At 46.2% G+C, this 23,772-nt stretch overlaps 2 protein-coding genes across 6 annotated transcripts in view; one reads left to right on the forward strand and one right to left on the reverse strand.

Annotated features, from left to right (window-relative positions):
• PIGL (phosphatidylinositol glycan anchor biosynthesis class L) overlaps positions 1 to 17,417 on the reverse strand; it is a 51,150-nt gene extending 33,733 nt beyond the window's left edge. Inside the window, exons 1-2 of the mRNA XM_081844287.1 lie at positions 16,314 to 17,417; positions 13,621 to 13,720 (exon numbers count right to left, since the gene is read on the reverse strand). Of these exons, the coding sequence (XP_081700413.1) occupies positions 13,621 to 13,720; positions 16,314 to 16,560 (347 nt within the window). The 5' untranslated portion in view covers positions 16,561 to 17,417. The remainder of the gene's footprint in view (positions 1 to 13,620; positions 13,721 to 16,313) is intronic.
• Positions 17,418 to 19,128: 1,711 nt separating this feature from the next.
• NCOR1 (nuclear receptor corepressor 1) overlaps positions 19,129 to 23,772 on the forward strand; it is a 110,863-nt gene continuing 106,219 nt past the window's right edge. For all 5 annotated transcript variants that reach the window (XM_081844031.1, XM_081844029.1, XM_081844033.1 and 2 more), the window contains exon 1: positions 19,129 to 19,221. The gene's annotated coding sequence lies outside the window, so the exon portion shown is untranslated. The remainder of the gene's footprint in view (positions 19,222 to 23,772) is intronic.

Raw genomic sequence — 23,772 nt, forward strand, 5'->3', positions numbered from 1 at the left:
GGAAGAGGCCCATTGAGTTCAGCCTCCTGCTCTTACCATGGCCAAAAGGAATAATAATAATAATAATAATAATAATAATAATAATAATAATAATAATTTATTATTTATACCCCGCCCATCTGGCTGGGCCTCCCCAGCCAGTCTGGGTGGCTTCCATAGAAACCAAAAATACAGTAAAATATCACACGTTAAAAACTTCCCTGAACAGGGCTTCTGAATGTCAGGTAGTTGTTTATCGCTTTGGCATCTGCTGGAAGGGCGTTCCACAGGGTGGCAACACTACCGAGAAGGCCCTCTGCCTGGTTCCCTGTAGCTTTGCTTCTCACAATGAGGGAACCACCAGAAGGCCCTCGGCGCTGGACCTCAGCGTCCGGGCAGAATGATGGGGGTGGAGATGCTCCTTCAGGTATACTGGACCGAGGCCGTTTAGGGCTTTAAAGGTCAGCACCAACACTTTGAATTGTGCTCGGAAACGTACTGGGAGCTAATGTAGGTCTTTCAAGACCGGTGTTATATGGTCTCGGCGGCCGCCCCCAGTCACCAGTCTAGCTGCCGCATTCTGGATTAGTTGTAGTTTCTGAGTCACCTTCAAAGGTAGCCCCACGTAGAGTGCCTTGCAGTAGTCCAAGCGGGAGATAACCAGAGCATGCACCACTCTGGCGAGACAGTCCACAGGCAGATAGGGTCTCAGCCTACGTACCAGATGGAGCTGGTAAACAGCTGCCCTGGACACAGAATTGACCTGTGCCTCCATGGACAGCTGTGAGTCCAAAATGACTCCCAGGCTGCGCACCTGCTCCTTCAGGGGCACAGTTACCCCATTCAGGACCAGGGAATCCTCCACACCTGCCCGCCTCCTGTCCCCCAAAAACAGTACTTCTGTCTTGTCAGGATTCAACCTCAATCTGTTAGCCACCATCCATCCTCCAACCGCCTCCAGACACTCACAGAGGACCTTCACCACCTTCACTGGTTCTGATTTAAAAGAGAGGTAGAGCTGGGTATCATCCGCATACTGATGAACACCCAGCCCAAACCTCCTGATGATCTCTCCCAGCGGCTGCATGTAAATGTTGAAAAGCATGGGGGAGAGGACAGATCCCTGAGGCACCCCACAAGTGAGAGCCCAGGGGTCTGAACACTCATCCCCCCCCACCACTTTCTGAACATGGCCCAGGAGGAAGGAGCGGAACCACGGTATGACAGTGCCCCCAGCTCCCAGCCCATCAAGACGGTCCAACGGAAGCCGCAAAAGCAAGACCTGAACACAGCCATTGCCCAACAGTAAAGAAATTTGAAGAATTAAAAGAGAGGGTGGGTGAATTGGTTAGAATATTTTCAATTAAAAACAATATTTGAGAAGGATAGTAAGCTTAAGGGGTTTGATAAAAAAATCTCAGTATGGGAAAAAGAAATTTTATATAACAACCAACAGACTCTCTCCAAAATATATAAACGGTTACAAAATGGGAAAGTAGAAAAGGAGGAAAAAGGAGACGCTATTAAAAAATGGGAGCAAGATCTGGGCCACCCAATTGAATATAATGAATGGGAAAGACTATGGACAAAAAATATAAATTTTACAGCATGTTACCTAATAAGAGAGAACTATATGAAAATGTATCACAGGTGGTACCAGGCACCAGAAAGGCTTGCAAAAATGAATAAAACATATAATAATAAGTGCTGGAAATGCAAGATACAAAAAGGAACCTTCTACCATATGTGGTGGACATGCCCCGAAATTGGGAAATTTTGGAGCATGATCCACGAAGAAATTAAGAAAATATTAAGAATATCATATAGTAAAAGGCCAGAGGCATTCCTTTTAGGAATTTTAAATGACGATATTCCAAAAGACAAAACTTTTTTTTTTCTTATACACAATGTCTGCAGCAAGAATCCTGGTGGCTAAGTACTGGAAAGGGAATCAGTTACCCACTAGGGGAGAGTGGCTATGTAAGCTCTCAGAATACTTAGAGTTACAGATAGGTAGCCGTGTTGGTCTGCCATAGTCAAAACAAAATAAAAAAAATTCCTTCCAGTAGCATCTTAAAGACCAACTAAGTTAGTTCTTGGTATGAGCTTTCGTGTGCATGCACACTTCTTCAGATACCTTCAGGTATCTGAAGAAGTGTGCATGCACACGAAAGCTCATACCAAGAACTAACTTAGTTGGTCTTTAAGAATACTTAGAATTAGCCAAATTGACAGATATAATAAGACAAAAACAAAAAAGTGAAGTAAAAAAAGAATGGGAGTGCCTAAATGAATACCTCAAAAGGTTTGAGGGCAGAAATCTGGCTGAGTCTGGAATAACCTTGTGAAGTGAAAGGACATGAAAGAAGGATTTATATCTAGATTTTAGGGTAGAGAGGATAAAGAAAACAGGAAGACATAATGAGAGATAGAGGAGGTGCTGTGGGATTGGTGGAAGTCAATGTCTTGTTGTTGTTTTAGTGTTTATAATATTAACTTGTAAGATATGGATTTGTTTTGTTTTTTTGTTTTTGGTCTTCTTTAGTTTTCGAATGTTGATTTTTGTGTGTTGTGTATTGTTATCTTTTGAAATCTTTTGTGTTGTTGTTGCTGTGTGGAAAATACTAATAAAATTCATAAAAGTAAGACCTGAACACAGCCATTGTGTACGATGAACGATCCACTTTGAAAAGTGTAGTCAAGGTTGGAAGGTTCACAAACTCAACCAAGACCCATTTCCATAAAAACATACAAAAACTTTATGAAAACAAATCTCTGAAAGTCACAAACTATGCAAGTCACTACATAACTTTATGACCACTGCTCTATAGAAATTGTTGTTATATTTTTCCATTCACCATATAGATGGGTTTATGAAGCATTTTTCTATCCTCCTGCTGTGCTGAAGAATTATTCCACGAAACAGTGGGTATATCCGGAATCACTGTTCGTCTGTTTGCATACTACTTCGGCAGCATTGGACGCCATAAACAAAGCTTTGAAGCCTGTTTGCCCCAGATAAGAATCTGATACATTGCTTCTTTCAGAGACTTGCATAGTCTTCAAAGACTTATAAGACTTATGTTTATTTGGTTTTATGTTTTGTAGAGAATCCATTAAGAGTGCATATTTTGTGACTTTCAGAGATTCATAAGTTTTCTGTTTATGTGATTTCATTTTTTCATATTATATAAAGAGTGTATATTGATATCGTGTCATTGTATTTGGTCATTGTGTTGCCTTGGACAGGCAGGACTTGGGCACAACAGCAGTGCTTCAGGAACGGCCATTCAGAGGCCTCCAATGGTGGAGAGAGGACCCAGGCCTTGTGGCAAGCAGCTGCTGACATAAGAAGCTAAGAAGAGCCTGCAGGATCAGGCCAGTGGCCCATCTAGTCCAGCATCCTGTTCTCACAGTGGCCAACAAGATGCGCAGCAGACACCCACAAGCAGAACCTGAGTGCAAGAGCAACTTTTCCAGCAGCTGGTCTTCAGAACCATTGCTCTCTCCAGCTGTGGTGGCAAGCATAGCCTTGCGGCTAGTAGCCTTATCCTCCAATGCATTCGTCTTATCCTCTTTTAAAGACACCCATCACCTCCTGCCAAATAGAAGGGGAAGAAATGGAGGCAGTGAGAGATTTTACTTTCTTGGGCTCCATGATCACTGCAGATGGTGACAGCAGCCACGAAATTAAAAGACGCCTGTTTCTTGGGAGGAAAGCAATGACAAACCTAGATAGCATCTTAAAAAGTAGAGACATCACCTTGCCAACAAAGGTCCGTATAGTTAAAGATATGGTTTTCCCAGTACTGATGTATGGAAGTGAGAGCTGGACCATCAAGAAGGCTGATTGCCAAAGAATGCATGCTTTTGAATTCTGGTGCTGGAGGAGACTCTTGAGAGTCCCATGGACTGCAAGAAGATCAAACCGATCCATTCTGAAGGAAATCAGCCCTGAGTGCTCAGCTGGAAGGGCAGATCCTGAAGCTGAGGCTCCAATACTTTGGCCACCTCATGAGAAGAGAAGACTCCCTGGAAAAGACCCTGATGTTGGGAAAGATGGAGGGCGCAAGGAGAAGGGGACGACGGAGGATGAGATGGTTGGACAGTGTTCTTGAAGCTACAAACATGAGTCTGACCAAACTGCGGGAGGCAATGGAAGACAGGAGGGCCTGGCATGCTCTGGTCCAGGGGGTCACGAAGAGTCGGACACGACTAAACAACAACAACAAAACCTGGCCACAGATCTTTTCCGGGTGTCAAGCCATTCTTAACCTATTCAGCGTTGGAACGATGGCAGCAACCACATTGAAACAACCTGTGCCCATCCTGCTTCCTGCCAAGGCAGGAACCCAAAGCCAACACTGCGTCCCCCCCCCCCTTTCGTTAAATATTTGCCTGCTTTCAATCTGCAGCACACAGAGCTTACAGGGGCTCCGTCTGAGGTACAGGGTTCTGGGAAGAGGAAATTGACCATCTGCAGTGTCAGCCAAGTTCACTCCCTTAAAGGAGAACCACACTGGTCTGCAGAGCGCAATAAAAAGAGAGAGAGACAGAGCACCCGATGACCTACTTTCCTGCAGGAATCAAAATCCCTTGCCTTGCCTGCTCCCGTTTCAAAACGTAAATGGGTTTTGCACATAGGAGGGGGAGAGCAAGAGAGGGTTAAGTGATCCTTTAGACACCAAGCAGGGAAAAGGACATGTAAAACTGGAGCCGAAATTTGCATAGCTGTTTCGTTGGGAACAGCTGATTGCCTATGGTGAGGAAGAATCAACTCCAGGCGACTAGGGGAAAAGACCCCTTGTGAAAGTGGATCCTCTGTTTCCTTTGCATTTTGTATTTTTACTGTGTTGTAAGTCCTGCCTGGGATGATCTTAGTGCAAAGCGTCTAAGAAATGCGGTGAAACAAAAATAAATAAATAAAAGCTCTGAAAAAATAAAAACAATTAAATACCATATTTTTCCGTGTATAAGACTAGGTTTCCCCCCCTAAAAAATAATGTCCAAAATTTGGGGGAGTCTTATACACAGATCTTCCTCCAATTTCTTAAACCAGAGCCCCCCAAAATATGGGGTGTCTTATACATGGGGGGGTCTTATAGACAGAAAAATACAGTAAATAAAGCTTTGATAATTTACTTATTTATTTTAAAATGTTTATCCTTGGAAAGAGATCAGGGCAGTGTTTGAAGGTATGTTTTATGCCAATGCCCACATTTTCAAACATATTTAATCCTAAAAATACAAACTTATAAAAAGCTTAGGGGGGTTGTTTAGGGGCTTATGTTGGGGAGTGTAATTATTATTATTATTATTAACTATTTTAATTATTTTTATTATGCATCTTGTACATTTATATTATGACTTTGTATTGTGAACTGCCCTGAGACCTACGAGTATAGGATGGTATACAAATTCAATAAAACAACAACAATAATAAACTTTGTCACAAAATTCAGGAGAAGTGCAATTTCTGAATTACTATCATGCACTTAACAAGAACAAGTGGTACAAAGCTCTCCTCCATCTCCCCAGAGATAAGGGAACCTTCCAGCCCTTGTTTCCATCTAAAACTAGATGGCTTGCTTTGTATGAAGAGTCATTTTTTAAAGGGTGCTGTTGGAGGAGTGGGGTGTGTGTGTGTGTGTGTGTGTGTACGCAACTCTTTAAAACACTGAAAAGGTGGCTTACCTGCTTTCCTTTCTTTCTGCCTCTCCCCGCCCCCCCCCCCCCCGCCTGCATCTTTGAGCAAACATTCAAGAAAATTAATGATAGTGGGGAAAGAGAAAAGAGGTTTGAATGGCCCAGCAACCCACCTCAAAAGGTTATGTTTGCCGTAGTTGAGGGGTGTCCAATGCCAAGCAGGGTGAGGGGAGGGTTCCCCCAAGATTGATTGGGGTCAGCCACCATTTTCCCATGGAAAGCTCTTTCTTTCTTAAAAACCTCTAAGGAAGGAGAGTCCAAAACCTCGTGAGAGGGTCCATTCCACTGTGGAACAGCTCTTACTGTCAGAAAGTTCTTCTGAACGTTTAGGCAGAATCTCTCTTCTTGTAACCTGAAGCCATTGGTTAAAATCCCACCCTCTGGAGCAGGAGAAAATAAGCTTGCCTCCATCTTCCATGGAACAGCCCTTGAAATACTTCAAGACGGCCATTGTATCTCCTCTCAGTCTCCTCTTTTCCAGCTCCCTCAACTGCTCCCTCATACGGCTTGGTTTCCAGACCCTTGATCATCCTGGTCGCCTTCCTCTGCACATGTTCCCAACTCATCAATATCCTTCTTAAATTGTGGTGTCCAAAATTGGACACGGTATTCCAGGTGAGGCCTGACCAAGGCAGAACAAAGCGGGACTACAGTTGTACCTTGGAAGTCGAACGGAATCCGTTCTGGAAGTCCGTTCGGCTTCCAAACATTTGAAAAACAAATCACGGCTTCTGTCGGGCTGCAGGAAGCTCCTGCAGACAATCAGAAGCCACGGAAGCCCCGTCAGACATTCGGGTTCCAAAAAAAAGTTTGCAAACTGGAACAATCACTTCCAGGTTTGCGGAGTTCAGGAGCCAAAATGTCCGAGTTCCAGGGTGTTCGGGATGCAAGCTATGACTGTATTACTTCCCTTGATTTCTGTTGATGATATTGTGATAGGAATTTTGAGGTCTTAGATATATGGTAGTGTTCATAAGTGTACCAACCAAGCGCGTACATAGATCAGCACAGGAAGACCGACCTGGAACCATTTTGATTCCTAAACTGAGCAAATGTTTTCTCTGCAAGGTCAAAGTGGGAAACCTCGCCATTGTCTCTTTCCTCACAAATCCTGTCTTAAGGGCACATTTAAGATATGAATAGGCTGTGAGCCTATGACCTGGCCCAGGAACTAAGTATTTATCACTACAAAAGACTGGCCAGGCTCCCCAGGCAATCCAATCAAGTAACCTGCTAGACAGGAGATAAACAAGGGCAGGAGAAAAACAACATTCAAATTTCTGTTTTAGACCGCCTTTTTGTGATGTAGGTGTGATGTATCTCGAGGATGGTCTTAGGTTACACCCCTTCTGTGATGTATGTATGATGTTTCTGGGGGTGGTCTTGATCTAGGTAAAGGTAAAGGGACCCCCGACCATTAGGTCCAGTCATGACCGACTCTGGGGTTCTGGCGCTCATCTCGCTTTATTGGCCAAGGGAGCCGGCTTACAGCTTCCGGGTCATGTGGCCAGCATGACTAAGTGACTTCTGGCGAACCAGAGCAGCACACGGATACACTGTTTACCTTCCCGCCAGAGCGGTACCTATTTATCTACTTGCACTTTGACGTGCTTTTGAACTGCTAGGTTGGCAGGAGCAGGGACCGAGCAACGTTGCGGGGATTCGAACCGCCGACCTTCTGATCGGCAAGTCCTAGGCTCTGTGGTTTAACCCACAGCACCATCCACGTCCCAGGTCTTGATCTACAGGGTGGCAATTTCAAAAGTCTTTATAAGGCCTTGCGGCCATTTTTCTGGGTCCTCTTCCTCTCCTGCGGGTGAGGGGAGCACCCTGTTGCAACAGATCAATAAAGATCAGGCTTACTAGCTGCTTTGCTTCTCAATATTCTCTGGTTGGCCTCTGTTATTTTCTCCTACCAATAGGGAACCTACGTAAGGACTCTATATGAGTTTTTGGATACCCCATAAGGGAAAAGGGCAATTTTTGTTTACAACACAGTCTAGAATAGCATTAGCTTTTTTTTGCTGCTGCATCACATTATTTCCTCATGTTAAGCTTGTGGTCTACTAAGACCCCTAGATCCTTTTCCTGTGTACTACAGGTGTCCCTCATATTATATCTGTGAAGCTGGTTCTTCTTCTCTAAGTGCTGAACTTTGGAAGCAGCTGGGGAAGGGAGCGGGAAGCTCGCCTGTTTACACAAATCTCCTCTCTCGAACTCTTATTATTTTCTCTGGCAGGGACCAGGCCAGGTCAGGCGTCATCAGATGGAAGCCGCAATGTTGATATTTATCTGCATCTCGCTGCAAGGGGGGAAACTGCAGATGTTGCTGTGAAGGACAGCCTGGCGTTCTCAGTCACCGAGAAGATAGGGTGGGGAAACAAAACATCTCGTAGGGTGCAGGGGAATAAGGAGAGAGAGAACGTGGTATCCTTTCCTTTGAGTTAATAACCTACTTCAGTTGGGTGGGTGGAGAAGAGAGGAAAGAAGCCTTGGAAATGTATCCTGTTTACATCCCACAGGGCAGAATGCTCATCGCCCCAGAGCCCTGGCAGAAGGGTCTGATTTGGGGGGACAAGTATGGTTCATACAAACAACGTTTCTGCTGTGAAAAGGAGACAGACAGAAGCTTGTTAGGACTCCTGCTGGATCAGGGGAAGTCTCCATCCCTGGACCAGCATCCTGGGCCAGATGTCTTCAGGAAACTCACAAGTAGATGGGAGAAACCAGTGTCAGATTCCTAGATGTTCAGCCGGCAGCCCACAGCCCGCTCTAGGATGGATGCACCGGGCATTTGGATATTCAGAGTATACTGTCTCCAAGAATGGAGGTTGCATTTAGCCAATAGGGCTAATCCCCCCTGAATATCAATCACTGGCAATTATGAGGGGTGGCATGGCAGGCGACTTGATACAGATCTAGACCAGTGGTCCATTCAAGCTCAGTACAGTGGTACCTCAGGTTACATACGCTTCAGGTTACAGACTCCGCTAACCCAGAAATAGTACCTCAGGTTAAGAACTTTGCTTCAGGATGAGAACAGAAATCGTGCTCCGGCAGCGCAGCAGCAGCTGGAGGCCCCATTAGCTAAAGTGGTGCTTCAGGTTAAGAACAGTTTCAGGTTAAGTACGGACCTCTGGAACGAATTAAGTACTTAACCCGAGGTACCACTATGCTGACAGCAGCTCTCCAGGGATTCAGGCAGGGCTCTCTCCCAGCTCCGCCCAGAGACCCAAGTTGTTGAACCTGTGTGCGAAGCAGGTGCTCCACCTCAGAGCTACAACCCTCCCCCTAAATACAAAGCAAGATTCTAGTCCTCATGGTTCTGAATTAAGCTCTGGTTTGAACAGACACAGGAAGATGGTTTTCCCCCAAGTCAGACCATTATATCTACACCGGTTGGCAGAAGCTCTCCAAAATTTCAGGCAAGGGGCATATCTGGTCCTACTGCCAAAAATTGAAACTGGAAACTACTGCAAAGCCAGGGCCTTCTTTCCTATCATCTGCTCCCTCTCCCTCTCCCCCTGTAGCGCCCCTATATTTGTGAGGCATGAACTGTCATGGGGGCCCCTTCCTAACCAGCAACAAAGTCTGGGTAACCACATTTGTTTGTTTGTTTATACTATTAAATTAAATTTATATGCTGCCCTTCCTCAAAAGATCTCAGGGCAGTTCACAGAATAAAATACAAGATAAAACACAAGTAAATAAATAAACCAAAGCAACCAAAAAATAACCACCCCCTTCCTACAGATACAGTGGTACCTCAGCTTAAGTACTTAATTCGTTCCGGAGGTCCGTTCTTAACCTGAAACTGTTCTTAACCTGAGGTACCACTTTAGCTAATGGGGCCTCCCGCTGCTGCCGCGCCGCTGGAGCACGATTTCTGTTCTCATCCTGAAGCAAAGTTCTTAACCCGAGGTACTATTTCTGGGTTAGCGGAGTCTGTAACCTGAAGTGTATGTAACCTGAAGCATATGTAACCCGAGGTACCACTGTACATTTAAAACACTGTAGGATATTAATCACCCATAGGCCTGGTTGAAAAAGAATGTTTCTGCCTGGCGCCTAAAATATATGTAATGAAAGCAGCAGGCAAACCTCCCTGGCGAGAGCATTCCACAAATAGGGAGCCACTACAGAAAAGGCACCGTTCTCGTATTGCCACCCTCTGGACCTCTTGCGGTGGAGGCACAGAAAGAAGGGCCTCAGAGGATGAATGCAGAGTCCGGGATGGTTTATATGGGGAGAGGCAGTCCTAGAGGAATTGGGTCTTCAATGAGGCTGTTCTCCGACAGATCACCACCCCTTTACAACATCTGTGCTACTGACTCTCAAACGTTGGGATTATTGAAATATATATAGAACAAAAAATTAATCAATTTGAGTTATGTGACACAGATTTGGTCTCTTAGACCCAAGATTTTTAAGCAATGTTCACTAAAGTCGCTTCCGGGTCTCTTCTGAGATTAGGAGCCCTGGAGCTTAAGTTTCATTAATTTCATAGTAGATCCATCCTTGCTCTCCTTCACCCCGACCCTCCTCTTGGGAAACTGTTCTGCATTTTTGCACCGTTTTGTTTTTTACTCAACGCAGCAAAAGGGAAATCCCCAGGGTGCTTTGATTACTCAATGCTGAGAGAAAAGGGACCTATTAACTGGAGCAAAGGGGCCCTGGGAGAAGTGCCACAATACGTCAAGGAGGAGAAAAGGAAAAAACACAACCGCAAATGAAAAGGAGAAGTGGTCATGGTGTCCGTACGATGATCTCAGGGCTCGAACGGGAAACAGCAACGAGCAAGGATGATGGGAAACTTGCGGCCCTCCAGATGTTGACCTCCAACTGACATCATCGCCCCCAACTACTGGCCATGCTGATGGGCCCTGGAGTCTGATAACATCTGGAGGGCCACATGTTCCCCCCTCCCTGATCTGCAAAGAGGCACTCCGCTCTCTCAGGAGCGGATGCCTCTTCTAAATAGAGATGCCTCTCCATCTCTTGCATGCAGTAGGGAATTAAGATTCCTGTTGGAGTCTGCAAATTGGAACATCAGGCAATTATCAGTACCCAGGAGCAGAGGATCCATTGCTCCATAGAAAGCGTTTGATCTTCCCCAATATCAGAAGCAGTACAAATTGCTCTGCAATTGTTTTGCTAGGTGGAAAACTTACACGCCTACAGGCCTGCCCAGTGATAACCTGTCACTTTCCTGCTTCACCCAGCGCAGACCTTCACTGGTCTAAATACAACGCATTGTGTTTTTCTCAGATCTGTGTCTCGATCGCCCCTCCCTGACCTGAAGGAGAAGTCACAGGGTCACTGGGGCTGTGGAGCCTCTGTAGATACAGCCCTGCAAGGCTGAGTCACGATGTCTTCCTCTCACTTTCCCCGACCGGGCAGGAATTGCAGCACTGCGATGGACGCATTTGCTGCTGTGATTGCAACATCAGATTGGGACCTGAGATCACTCCTTAGTGTGCATATACAGTGGTGGCCCGCAAGACGAATGCCTCGCAAGACGGAAAACCCATAGACGAAAGGGTTTTCAATTTGGGAGGTGCTTCGCAAAACAAATTTCCTATGGGCTTGCTTTGCAAGACGAAAATGTCTTGCGAGTTCCTGCGGGGTTTTTTCCCCTTCCCCCTTTTTCTAAGCCGCTAAGCCGCTTATCCGCTAAGCCGCTAAAAGCCGCTAAGCCACTAATAGCGCTAATCCGCTAAGCCGTCAATGGGCTTGCTTCGCAAGACAAAAAAACCGCTAGACAGAGACTCACAGAACGGATTCTTTTCGTCTTGCGAGGCACCACTGTAACATACAAGACTTCTCCCAATAATAATAATAATAATAATAAATTTTATTTATATCCCGCCCTCCCCAGCCGAAGCCGGGCTCAGGGCGGCTAACAATAATCAAATAATCAAATAATCACACATTCAAAATATTCATTATAAAAATTAAAATCAAATTAGTGGCAACCGATTAAGCAATATTCTGTGCAGGTTGCCAGAGGAGGGAGTCAGGCTGCGCCCTGACCAAAGGCCTGGTGGAACAACTCTGTCTTGCAGGCCCTGCGGAAAGATGTCAGGTCCCCCAGGGCCCTAGTCTCTTGTGACAGAGCGTTCCACCAGATTGGAGCCGCAGCCGAGAAGGCCCTGGCTCTAGTTGAGGCCAGCCTAACCTCTCTGAGGCCTGGGACCTTGAGGATGTTATTATTTGCAGACCGTAGGTTTCTCTGTGGGGCATACCAGGAGAGGCGGTCCCGTAGGTACGAGGGTCCTAGGCCGTATAGGGCTTTAAAGGTTAAAACCAGCACCTTAAACCTGATCCTGTACTCCACCGGGAGCCAGTGCAGCTGGTATAGTACTGGGTGAATGTGATCTCGCAGCGAAGACCCCATAAGGAGTCTCGCCGCGGCATTCTGCACCCGCTGGAGTTTCTGGGTCAGTCTCAAGGGCCGCCCCACATAGAGTGAGTTACAATAATCCAGTCTGGAGGTGACCGTCACATGGATCACGGTGGCTAGGTCAGGGCGAGAGAGGTAAGGAGCCAACTGCTTAGCTTGGCGGAGATGAAAAAATGTCCTTGGAACTGTAACCCCTCACGGAGCTACAATTCCCACGATGCTGGACAAACTACAGTTCCCAGGTTTTGGGGGGCGGGAAGTCACACGATTTAAATTGGCTTTAAACACATGACTTTGAGAGACTCAGGTTCAAATCCCGACTCAGCCACAGAGTCAACTGGGCAGCCAGTCGCTATCTTTCAGCTTAACCTACCTTGCAAGGTTGTTGGGAGGATAACACGGGAAGAGGAGAACTGAGTACACCACGGTTGAGTGTGGTGGTGGATCAGTGGCGTGTGGTCAGTGGACTAGGGGGCCTAGGCTAGTCCCATAAATGTTTCCCTGGCACCTCCTTCCGAAAGCCTGGGAAGCCTCTGCCCGGCTTAGGGAGTGAGGAGTGAGGCTCGTGTGCACAATGTCACGACGTCGGCGCTTTCCCCATCACCCTCGCAAGCTGGTGACTCCGGCCCTAACAGTTCATCTATGAAAAATTTCACTGCGGTAGATACAAACACAAGAGTAGATCGGATAAAGAACAGAAAGCCCACAAGTTGAATCTGGGTGCAACAGCAACTCTCACTGCTTTTAGATTTGTCCGGAAGGGATTCAGACAAATGAATGGTGATAATGCGATCCATGGCTACTAGCCACAAAGGCTATGCTCTGTTTTCACAGTCCGAGGCAGTGATGTTTTTGAACACCAGTTGCTGGTAAGAAGGACACTCTTGTGCTCAGGATCTGCTTGTAGGCTTGCCACAGGGATAGGCCACTCTGAGGGCAGGATGCTGGGCTAGATAGGCCATTGGCCTGATCCAGTACAGCTCTCCTTATGTTGCTGGAAACCACAGGAGAGGAAAGTCTCAAACGGGCGAGAGCACTGTTGCACTCAGGTCCCACTTGTGGACTTCCCCTTAATACGCACCTGGTGGCCTCTGTCAAAACAGGCTACAGTGGTGCCTCGCAAGACGAAATTAATCCGTTCCGTGAGGCTCTTCGTATAGCGGTTTTTTCGTCTTGCGAAGCACGCCCATTGACAGCTTAGCGGATTAGCGCTATTAGCGGTTTAGCGGCTTTTAGTGATCAGCTGTTAAGCGGCTTATCAGTGGATCAGCTGATAAGCAGCTTAGCGGCTTAGGAAAAGGGGGGGGAGGGGAAAAAACCCCACAGGAACTCGCAATACATTTTCGTCTTGCGAAGCAAGCCCATAGGGAAATTTGTTTTGCGAAGCGCCTCCAAAACGGAAAACCCTTTCGTCTAGCGGGTTTTCCGTCTTGCGAGGCACCACTGTATTGGACTGGATAGGCTGCTGACCTGATCCAGCAGGGCTCCTCTCAGGCTCTTACAACACCGGCATTTTAAGTGTAGAAAGCTACCTGTGGTCAATGATGGTCACATTGGAAGGCGGGATCCCTAGAACCAAACAGCTATCCAGGAGTTCCTTCTTCCGGACATCCCCTTGGCTGTAGTAATTCCCTGGAAATACAAAAGAAGACAGCTGTCACATTAAAGAGATTTTCCTGAGTTTAACAAAACTTGTGACATTAGTCTGCTGCATTGTAAAAAGTTCAAGAATTCTACAGCACCTTAGTACAGGCTGCTAGGTTTGCCAGGATTTGAAGGCAATAGGCTGCTGAAGTTGCTTTTTGGGGGAAGGATAGGAGTAACATTTGGAAATTTGGGAGAGTGCTGTGGGCGCCAGTCACAAAATGACCGCAGTGGGAGGGGCAGGGGCATGGTATAACACAAAATGGCTGCCGTATTGAAAGCGAGACAGGACCACGAACCGGCGCAGGCATGCCCCTCCATCTGTCACCGCCATACTCTCTCAGAGAGATAATCTCTTTGCATCTCTCCTCTGTTCAGAACAGAACATAGGGCTGGTGTTATGTACTGAGTTGAATAGGATCCAAAATGCAGCAGTCTGAGTGGTTCTAGAACAATAGGATTCAGAATGCAGCAGTCTGATTGGTCCTAGAACAATAGGATTCAGAATGCAGCAGTCTGATTGGTCCTAGAACAATAGGATCCAGAATGCAGCAGTCTGATTGGTCCACAGGAGCCACCCAATCCAACTCCTGGTGGAAGTTAAACCACAACCTGATTAGCCTACAGGAGAATCCCGGAATTAGCCAATCACGTGGGGCCCATTGTGTAAATAATATATATAAAGCAGACTCCGAGTATATTTCAGCTGGGGTCCAATCCTGGCAACCCACTGAAATGTGGGCATGTTTAAAAGAGCGTGTTTGATGTGGGAGAGGCGTAGCCAGTGAAAACAGAAGCCGAGTAGGAAAAGCAAACAGCACTGAGGATTTTTGAGGGGGACATTTTCTGAGAGCTTTTGCAGGTACCATAAAAGGTGCTGTTGGGCATGCTGGCACCCATGGGCCCTTGCACTGCAGACCCCGCAACCAGAAAATAATCTGAGAAAGCAATTACTTACTGGGTTGCATTAAGTGCTTGGAGTCCGTAAAGCTTCCAAGGGAAATTTTAATGCCTTTTTTAAAAAAGATATCTATAATGCTAGAGTTAACGGCAAGTCTTGAGTGAACTTCTCAAATCCTGCCAATTCCATACCTATTTATAACATTTATAAAGTGCCTCTTCTGACTCACACACCAAAGTGTTCAAATTAGAGGATGTTGTTAAACCCTTAACATAAGGAGAGCGCTGTTGGAATAGACCAGAGGCCCAACTGTTCTCACAGTGGTCAACCAAATGTATACAGGAAGCCCGAAAGTGGGGCCTGACCGCATTAATTTATAAAATCTCAAGGTAAAAGCAGCAGAATATGCACAGAAACGAACATATACATATATATGTATTAGAGGAGAAGTACGCCTGCAACAGCCTCCCAAAAGCATATAGGGAAGAATCTAACTGCTAAATAATTCCAAAGGGAGGAGGGTGTTACCACTAAAAAGGCCCTGCTACACTGGTCTTGTTCCTCCCTGTTATTTTTAAATTGCAATTTTTAGATTGGAAGGAGAAGAAACTACTTTATACCAGGTCGCAGGATTTCTTCACCTAGCCCAGCGCTGCCTACTCTGACTGGCAGTGGCTCTTTAGAGTCTCAAGCAGAAACGGGTCTTTCTCATCCCCTGATACGTGCTAATTGTTTTAAAAAGAAAAATTGGAGATGCCACTGGATGAGCTTGGGACATTTTGCAGTTATTCTGTACCCAGTTAAGAAACAGTGTGTGTGGATGTCGTGGCCTTGCTTGCTTTTACTTCTTTTGCCTGGCTGGAATGTGCCTTGAACCCTAATAATACCTCTTGCTTGTCTGAGTGGAGAATAGGCAGGAGTGTGTAGAAACTAGCCTACTGTACAAATGGCAAATTTTACATTTGTTGCCATGCCCACTCTTCCCTCTGGCCCCACCTTCCACTAGCATGGTGCCCCTGAAAGGCTGCCCAGAAGAGAATGTGGCCCTGAGGCTGAAAAAGGTTCCCTGTCCTTAAGATAAGCAATGCTTCAAAAATCTACCCTCTCATATATTTATAAATAAATGAATCTCTTACCATTCCATGTAGGCTGGCTAGTCAAACGTTGTTGTATGTAAATATATAGCAGTAGTTTCAATTTTGGGGGAAAGTGGTATTATACCCATTTTACTAATATGGCAAACTGAGGAGGAAGGGGGCCCATCACCTGGGCCTTCCACCACACCCTGTAATTCTCGCTTAGCTGGCACTATATAACAAAACAGTAAAAAATTAAGTATAAAATAATAGAATTCTCACTTATATATTCTCACTATATAAAAAAACACATAATACTGACATAATAATAAACACACTGCAATATATTATTTATTTATACAATAAATATAAATATAGTATTTATCTATACAATAAAAAATATACTGTATTCAGTAACAATGACATTATTATGATTAATAATAATCCTGTGACGTCAGAACGACCCGTGCGCGCACTTCCGATCAATATAAAATGGCTGCTTCAGCGCGATGACGCCATACGCACAGCTCCGGAGAGACGGGAGCGCTTCGAAAACAGACGTCATGGTTGCTAGGCAACGCTACGCTAGCCTCCTCCTCCTCACCTGTGGACCCGCAGAGCAGCCATAGCCTGGCTTGAGCCAAGCTGAGGATGGTGGGGGCGAAGAACATTGCTTCGTCATCAGGGTGCGCCGTCACGAACAGGGCGCGCGTCGCCGGTCCGTCGGCGAAAAGCCTCCGGTCGCTCCCCAGCCGCCATCTCGCTCCGCGTTGCCGCCTCAGCCACCAGCAAGAAAGCAGCCATAGCAAAGGCAGAGGAAACAGCAGGGTGAACAACCCCGTTGCCACCATGACGGGAGAAGCGGGAGAAAAGGGGAGCGCCACGCATAAAGAATCCGGCCAGAAACTCGTTCCGCGACGGAATGGTTCCGTCTGTTCTGTGCAAAAGGGAGCTCTCCCGAAGAGAGAAGGCGAAATGAGATTCAAGCCAGAATCAGTCTGAAGCTTCTCGTGGGGTGGAGAGACCTGGACCCATGCATAAACAGCGCGGAAGGGATATTAGAGGCTTGCAACAATCAATAAACTCCCCTGACTGCCCTTCAACAAACTGCTTCCCCAAACTTACCTTATGATCTAATAAAAGAGGATGAGCCTCCTGCCTCAGGCCAAAGGGCACGAACTAGTCAATCATCCTGCTCTCACAGTGGCCAACCGGATGCCCCAAGGGGAAGCTTCTCCCCTCCTGCGGTTTCCAGCAACTGGCATCCAGAGGCATAGGCAGAGCACAGCCATTGTGGCCGGTTGATAGCCTTCAACATGGATTTGTCCAATTCTTTTTCAAAGCCATTGAAATTGGTGGTCGTACTGCCTTCTGTGGGAGTGATTTCTATACTTTTAACTCTGCGCTGCTTGAAGAAGTCCTTTTTTATAAGTCCTGGCGCTTCCAACATTCAGCTTCATTGGATGCCCATCACTTCTAGTGCTTTGACAGAGGAGAACAACTTTTCTTTATCTACTCCCTCCATGCCATGCATAATTTTATAATCCATTTGACCTTTTTGCATTAAGGAAAGTTACAGAGAAAAGCACTGGAAAATGTGGAATAATGCTTGGCTTGGATGCAATGGATTCTAGCCAACATCTCCCAATCCCCCTGCAAATGAATCAGGATGAATGCTCAATAAAGAGGTTGTCTGGCAGAACCCTTCATTTCAGTGTTATGCATTATACATCTTCAAGCCCCGACTCATTCAATACTCTATCCTGAATCTTATACTGATGGTTAAAAATAAAGCTATCACCAACTGCTTTTAAAAAAATCAACAAAGGAAAATCCTACAATCTTTATGCATTTCATTGCTGGTCTTCCTATACATATTTTTAATAATAATAATAATAATAATAATAATAATTCATTATTTATACCCTGGCCATCTGACTGGGTTTCCCCAGCCACTCTGGGTGGCTTCCAACTGAATATTAAAAACAATACAGCATCAGAATTAAAAACTTCCCTAAAATTCTATTATATAACTTCTATTATATATTAATAATTTATATTGGCTAGCAGCCAAATAATTATAAGGTTGTCACATTTTTATGGACATAAATTATGTGCTTCCTACAGCTAAATAGGTCAGAAAACAAAGGTGAACTATTGACCACCACTATAATTCCATACCCCCTACCACATTGATTTCTTACCTTTTATACTCTTAAAGGTACAGATATGTTGTCCTTTAAGAAAAAAATGAGCAGCAAAGAAAAACAAGCTCAGCAACCTTGATAATATGGCATATTTATTTGACCTTAAGAAAGTGTTTGTTGGGGGATGGGAAGACACAACCTTTCTGGTTATGTGCTGGCTGTTCTAATCAAAGTACAATCCAGGAAATGGGTATGGCGGTTGCCCAGTGAATTATGGGGAAAGAAACACCTGTAAGCTGGTCAGCACTCCTAATGCTGGTGTCTTTAGGAACCAGCATATCAACCTCTCTCAAGTAGAAAAAAATATATTTTAAAGTATTCCCCATGTCCCTCAACAAAACACCCCAGGGCTGAATAGATGGAATTTGGGACTCTGGATTTAAATGGTATTTTCAGCACCCTCTTTAGATGAAAATCTGTTTTTCTCCGCTTGCCTTCAAAATGTGACAAGCAAGCAGTGCTGCATGGGGGCCTTCCTCATTCTGCTGGGTGGTGGCTGTACTTTTGCACCCCAAATCCTGCCTGATTGCTTCCCCTGCTTGGGTGACCGACTGCAAGAGAGGAATGGGCTCCTGAACCTTTAATTGCTTGCTTAATTCCTTTTTCCAGCCAACTATTAAAGGTGCAGAAGCCCCGCCTGTGTAACATCCGACTAAGCGACTTCATTTTTTATTTTTGTGTGGCTTCCCTCCTGGCTCTGCATCGTTTCCCGGAAGTCTTATCTGATGCGTCTCTCGCTACACCCTTTACCTCTATATACTCCCCGACCTCTCCCTCAGAACCCCGCTCCCTTCCTCTCCTCTCTCTTATCGCGTCCTGCTCTCCCATTGGCCGGCTGCTCAGAGCCACGCCCCCCTCAGCCCTTTTTCGCTATTGGCCGGGGGCTGCCGTCCTGCTCTCCCGGAGAGGGAGCGTTTGCTGCTTCGCTGCCGCGCAGGTCCTGAAAGAGACATAGTGAGCTCCCGTCGCCCAAGCACCCATTTCAAAATACACTTCTGGAGGGTCAAGAGAAATAAAAAGAGGGTGGCAATGCACCCTAAACCCCTTGAGTTGAGGTGTATATTCTCTCCATTGTTATAACGATTTCGCACGGCTGTTTTGATGGCCGCTCTACGGAGCTGCCAGGACTCTTCGCGGTGAGGGAGAGGGAGGCGGGGGAGGAGTGGGCGGAGCCTCCGCGGGGCCGGAGGGAGGGGGAGGGGACGGCGGGGAGGGAGGGAGGGAGGGAGTCAAGATGGCGGCGGTGTTGCTCCTGAAACCGCCGAGGTGCTGGAGGAGGAGGAGGATGGTGAAGATGGGGATGAGGTAAGGCGCCCGGGGAGGGGTCGAGGAAGGCGGAGGCGGGGAGGGGGCCGCCATTAGCCCCCCCTCATTGGGAGGGGAGGAGAGGGAGGGCGAAGGCAACGGGTGGGGTCGGGTGGGGGAGGGGAGGGGAGGCAACTGACAGGTCGGGTGGGGGAGGGGTGAAGGGGTGACTGCAGGTGGGGGAGGGTAACTTAAGGGAAGGTGGGGGGCCAAAGGGAGGGGAGTAACTTCATACCTTCCCTACCAAAAAAAGGATGGCTTATAGGAGGGGGATGTACCCGCCTGAGCTCTTACTCAGAGTAGACCCATTCGAAACTGGGTCTACTCCTGAGTATGGCTTAAGTAAGGGGTGGGGGGTTGGAAACGTGCAGAACTGCAAAGAAGAGTCTGGATTCCCTCTAGGAAGGAAGCCTCCCCCTAGTAAGTGCGGCGGCCCTGTAGGGCGGTCCTTTAAGAACATCTTATCATCATCATCATCATCATCATCATCATTAACTGAATTTTAATGACGCCAGTGTAATCGAACAGAAAAGCTCACTGGAGTTCAAAAGAAAGACGTGTTATCTTCAAAAGTGTTTACATAGGGCTGGGAAGGGTAAACAGGCAATACTGTATTGGGGGGACAGAGATCGTGTCCCAATATTTAGTTGCGTTGTGCTCTTAACTTTTAAACATACTCTGAGTAAACCTCTTGAAGAGTAATGGGGATGAGTTAGCTGTCTGCGTTGCTTTCAAAGGGTCTACTCTTGAGCGGAACTGAAGTTTGATTCCAGCCTAAGAGACAGCAGGGACGGTTCAAGGCATGTTGATTGAGGATTAAGACCCCTTTAAGCTCAGCGGGGTCCTAACTGCGGTCCTAACTACAGCAACTCAGGAATGAGTCCTGTTGAATTGCAGAAGGGGTGTGTGGGTCTTACTCCCAGGTAAGAGGCTTATGGGGTTAGGACTGCAGTACAGAAGTGTAGCTGAAAAGACTGAACTCTGAAGCATGTTTTCTTGGATGTAAGCCTTAGTATTTGTGTGTTTTTATGTTGGAAGCCTTGGAGGGCAGTTTTTATACATTTAATCATAGACTCATAGAATTTTTGAATTGGAAGGGACTTGTGCAATACAGGAATCTCAACATGAGACCCCCACATCCAATTTGAAAACATACCAGATCCTGCTTAGCTTTGCAAATGTTCTAGCAGTTTAATTGCTGCCTATGGGAGTAAATAGACAAGGGGGAGATTCCTTCTTCCTTCCCAACTGAGTGGAAAGCAGCCCTATAAATCTCTACTCACTCACTGGGCCTTGCTCCCTGGGAAGTAAGCATAGGATTGCAGCCAAATTGCTCAGAAGCTTAAGCATATTTATTCAGAAATAAGCTCCTTTTGCTTTGAGGGGGCGGGGCTTCCCCCTAGTAAATGTAGTTTGTATAGTAGTCTAAACTCTACTCAAAATGGACATACTGAAATTATTAAGGTAGTCATGTCCATTAATTTTGGTGGGTCTGCTTTGAGTAGCAGTAACCTTGGAGGGCAACCCTGTGTGTTTTAGGATGACAGCCTTATAGGGTTAATAAGTGAGTCTTAGGATGGCAGCTTTCCTCCTGAGTAGACCTGCCTGGTGAGATTGACACCACCAGTTTCTTTTGGATTGACCGCCAGGTTGATGAAGCCTGCAGTTGTTGCTCAAAAAGCAAGACCGCTTATGCTCAGCTGGCTTTTATTCATTACTCCTGAGAAAGTGCACCTTGAGTTCCTGCTTTGCGGAGCAATTCTGCTCACACTTGCTCAGAAGTAAGTCTCACTAGGCTCAGTGGGCCTTACTTCCAAGTAATTAAACATAGATTGGTTGCAGTCCCAATGCACAGTTAAACTGTTGGTAAACCTCATGGAAGACAGTTGTGTTGGAGTTTTATTTCTGTGGCCGTCCAAATAGTTCTGGCCTCCCAGCTCCCACCAGCCTCGGGCCAGTATGGCCAAATCTCTTGGATGATGGGGTAGTAGTGGGTAATGGTTAGATTATCCCACCAGGACTTAGGAGACCCATGGTTCAAATCCCCGCTTGGCCATGAAACTCACTGGCTGTGAGCTTGGCCCAGTCGCTGCCTTCATATTCCCTCATACAAACCTGCCTGGGTTTTGATATCCTTGGGGGAGGGCCTTGTCTCAGTCCTGCCACCCTCACAGGCGTGCTTGGTTGGGACTCGGGACAGGGTCTTCTTCGTGGCTGCTCCCAGACTTTGGAACTCCCTAGAGAAGCTAGAGTGGCTTCCTCCTTGTTGTCTTCCCACCAGCAGGTGAAGAATTCCTTGTTCCCACAGGCTTTTGAGAATTGAATGCTTTGAATGAAACAGCTGGCGCTGTTTTTATTGTAATTATTTGTATGTTTCATGTATGTGAATAGCTTCATCTCTATCCATGTTTAATTGTTTTTTAATGGTTGATTTTTCTGTGATTTTAGCGGTTCTTGTTTTTATCTGCAAGCCACCTTGAGTCCCGCCAGGAGAACAGGCAGGGTATAATTATATTTAATAATAATAATGAAAGCAACAATAACACCAGCAAATCCCATCATTCACAGCCATCTGGCTGGGGGCTGATGGGAGTTGTAGTCCAAGACAGTTGGAGGACACCTGATTGGCGCATATGGAGATTTTAGTAGGCATAGTTTAGGGGGAGTTGACATGGAAAAGGAGTGGATTATATTGGTTCTGGGCGAGACTAATATAACAGGGGGTGCAATTTGTAATCTTGTAATCTGCATTGATTCTGCAAGTGAACTCTCCTGAACTCCATGGGGCTGACACCTGAGTAAACCCATATAAGATCACACTGTTCATCCCCTTTAGATGCCAATGAGAGGAAGAACTACACAACTTTTAGAAGACATCTGAAGGCAGCCCTGTATTGAGAAGTTTTTAATGTTTGATGCTTAGTTATGTTTTATATATTCTGTAAGCCTTCCAGAGTGGCTGGGGAGACCCATCCAGATGGGCGCGGTATAAATATTAACATTATTATTATTTAAAATGTACTGACCTGAGCTTTTCCTTATTTTGCTTTCTTTCGTTTTCAATGCCATGTGCATTGGCACATGGATGCCAACGTCTCATTAACGCTGCTCTTCCAGTTTTATCGTGCTCTGTCCGGGGATGTGTCTAGGCTTGGGGAAAGAGGTGGAACAGCTGAAAAAGTCAACGTGCAGCGTGGGTGTGTGGTCAGGGGTGTTTTTGGGGAGAACAACAGCAACAAAAAAGAAAATAATAATTCCAGCGCAACTTGGGCGAGTATAGACTGAAGGAACGGAGGGAATGTTTCTCCAGGTGATAAAGCTATTGGTGGCTGCTAGCTGTGTGGCTGTGTGCCTGGTTCGAAATTAGCAGGGCGCCAGGTGCATTTTGCCTCCAAAGATTCTCCATTTGCGAGCACCTCAAAGTCTGGGCGCCACTTTTTGCCCCTGGCTGACACTCCAGGATTACTAAAACGTACAGTGAGGGGAAAACTTATTTGATCCCCTGCTAAATTTGCCCGTTTGCCCCCTGACAAAGAAATGACCAGTCCATCATTTTAATGGTAGGTTTATTGTAGCTGTGAGAGACAGAATAACAACAGGAAAACCCCTAGAAACCCAGAAGACAAAAGTCAGAGATTGATGTGCATTATAATGAGTGAAATAAGTATTTGATCCCCTATCAACCAGCCAGGTGTCAGGCTACCTGGGGATCAAATACTTTCCCCCCTCACTGTATGTGCTTTGAAGCCTCGAAGTATATGTTAAGGGTAGACAATACTTTTAAGGAATTAAACAACAAAGAGTAGAGTGCTTTGAAAACTGAAGTATGGTACCAATATTTTTATTGTCAGCACCCAATTAAACATGTATTAACAATTTCTGCTAAAAATGTGATATTAGCAATGTGTCACTTAAGTGAGTTGCGTATTAATTCATGCTTATCCAAATAATAAACAAAAAGTGTTGCTGCCCCTCCCCCCCCCCAGTGGCGACTAGACATTCTGTTTTGGCGTCCACAACTCAGGTCCCAGAAGCCATTTGGCTCCTAGCTTTTCCACCCCAGTTTCTAACACTTCCCAGAGAATAAAGCTATAGGTGGCTGCTAGCTGTGATGGCTGTGTCCTGTCAATACTCTTGGAGTCAGTATATGCCTCCGGACTCAATTTGCTTGGAATCACAAGGGAGAAGAGTTGCCGTTATGCTCAGGTCTGGCTTGCAGGTTTCCTGAAGACATCTGGCTGGTCCCTGTGAGGATGGAGTGCTGGACTCAGGTCTGATCCAGCTGCAGGGTTTTCGTGTTTAGGACTCACAACTTCCAGCAGCCCCAGCAGCCGGCATGGCTGATTGTCTGAAGGCCACCCAGGCTTTGTAGTCCAACCCTAGTGTGTCAGCTGTACCTCTTCCTGGAAATGTCTGGTCTGGCCACATGGCCACACCCCTTAATCGCATCCCATTTGGATTACTGTGGCACGATCTACGTGGGGCTGCCTTTGAAAAGTGCCCGGAAACTTCTTTTGGCCCAAAGAACCATTGCCCAGGGCTGGTTACAGG

This window comes from Podarcis erhardii, assembly GCF_964252035.2.
Source record: "Podarcis erhardii genome assembly, chromosome: 16".
Taxonomy (NCBI): Eukaryota; Metazoa; Chordata; class Lepidosauria; order Squamata; family Lacertidae; genus Podarcis; species Podarcis erhardii.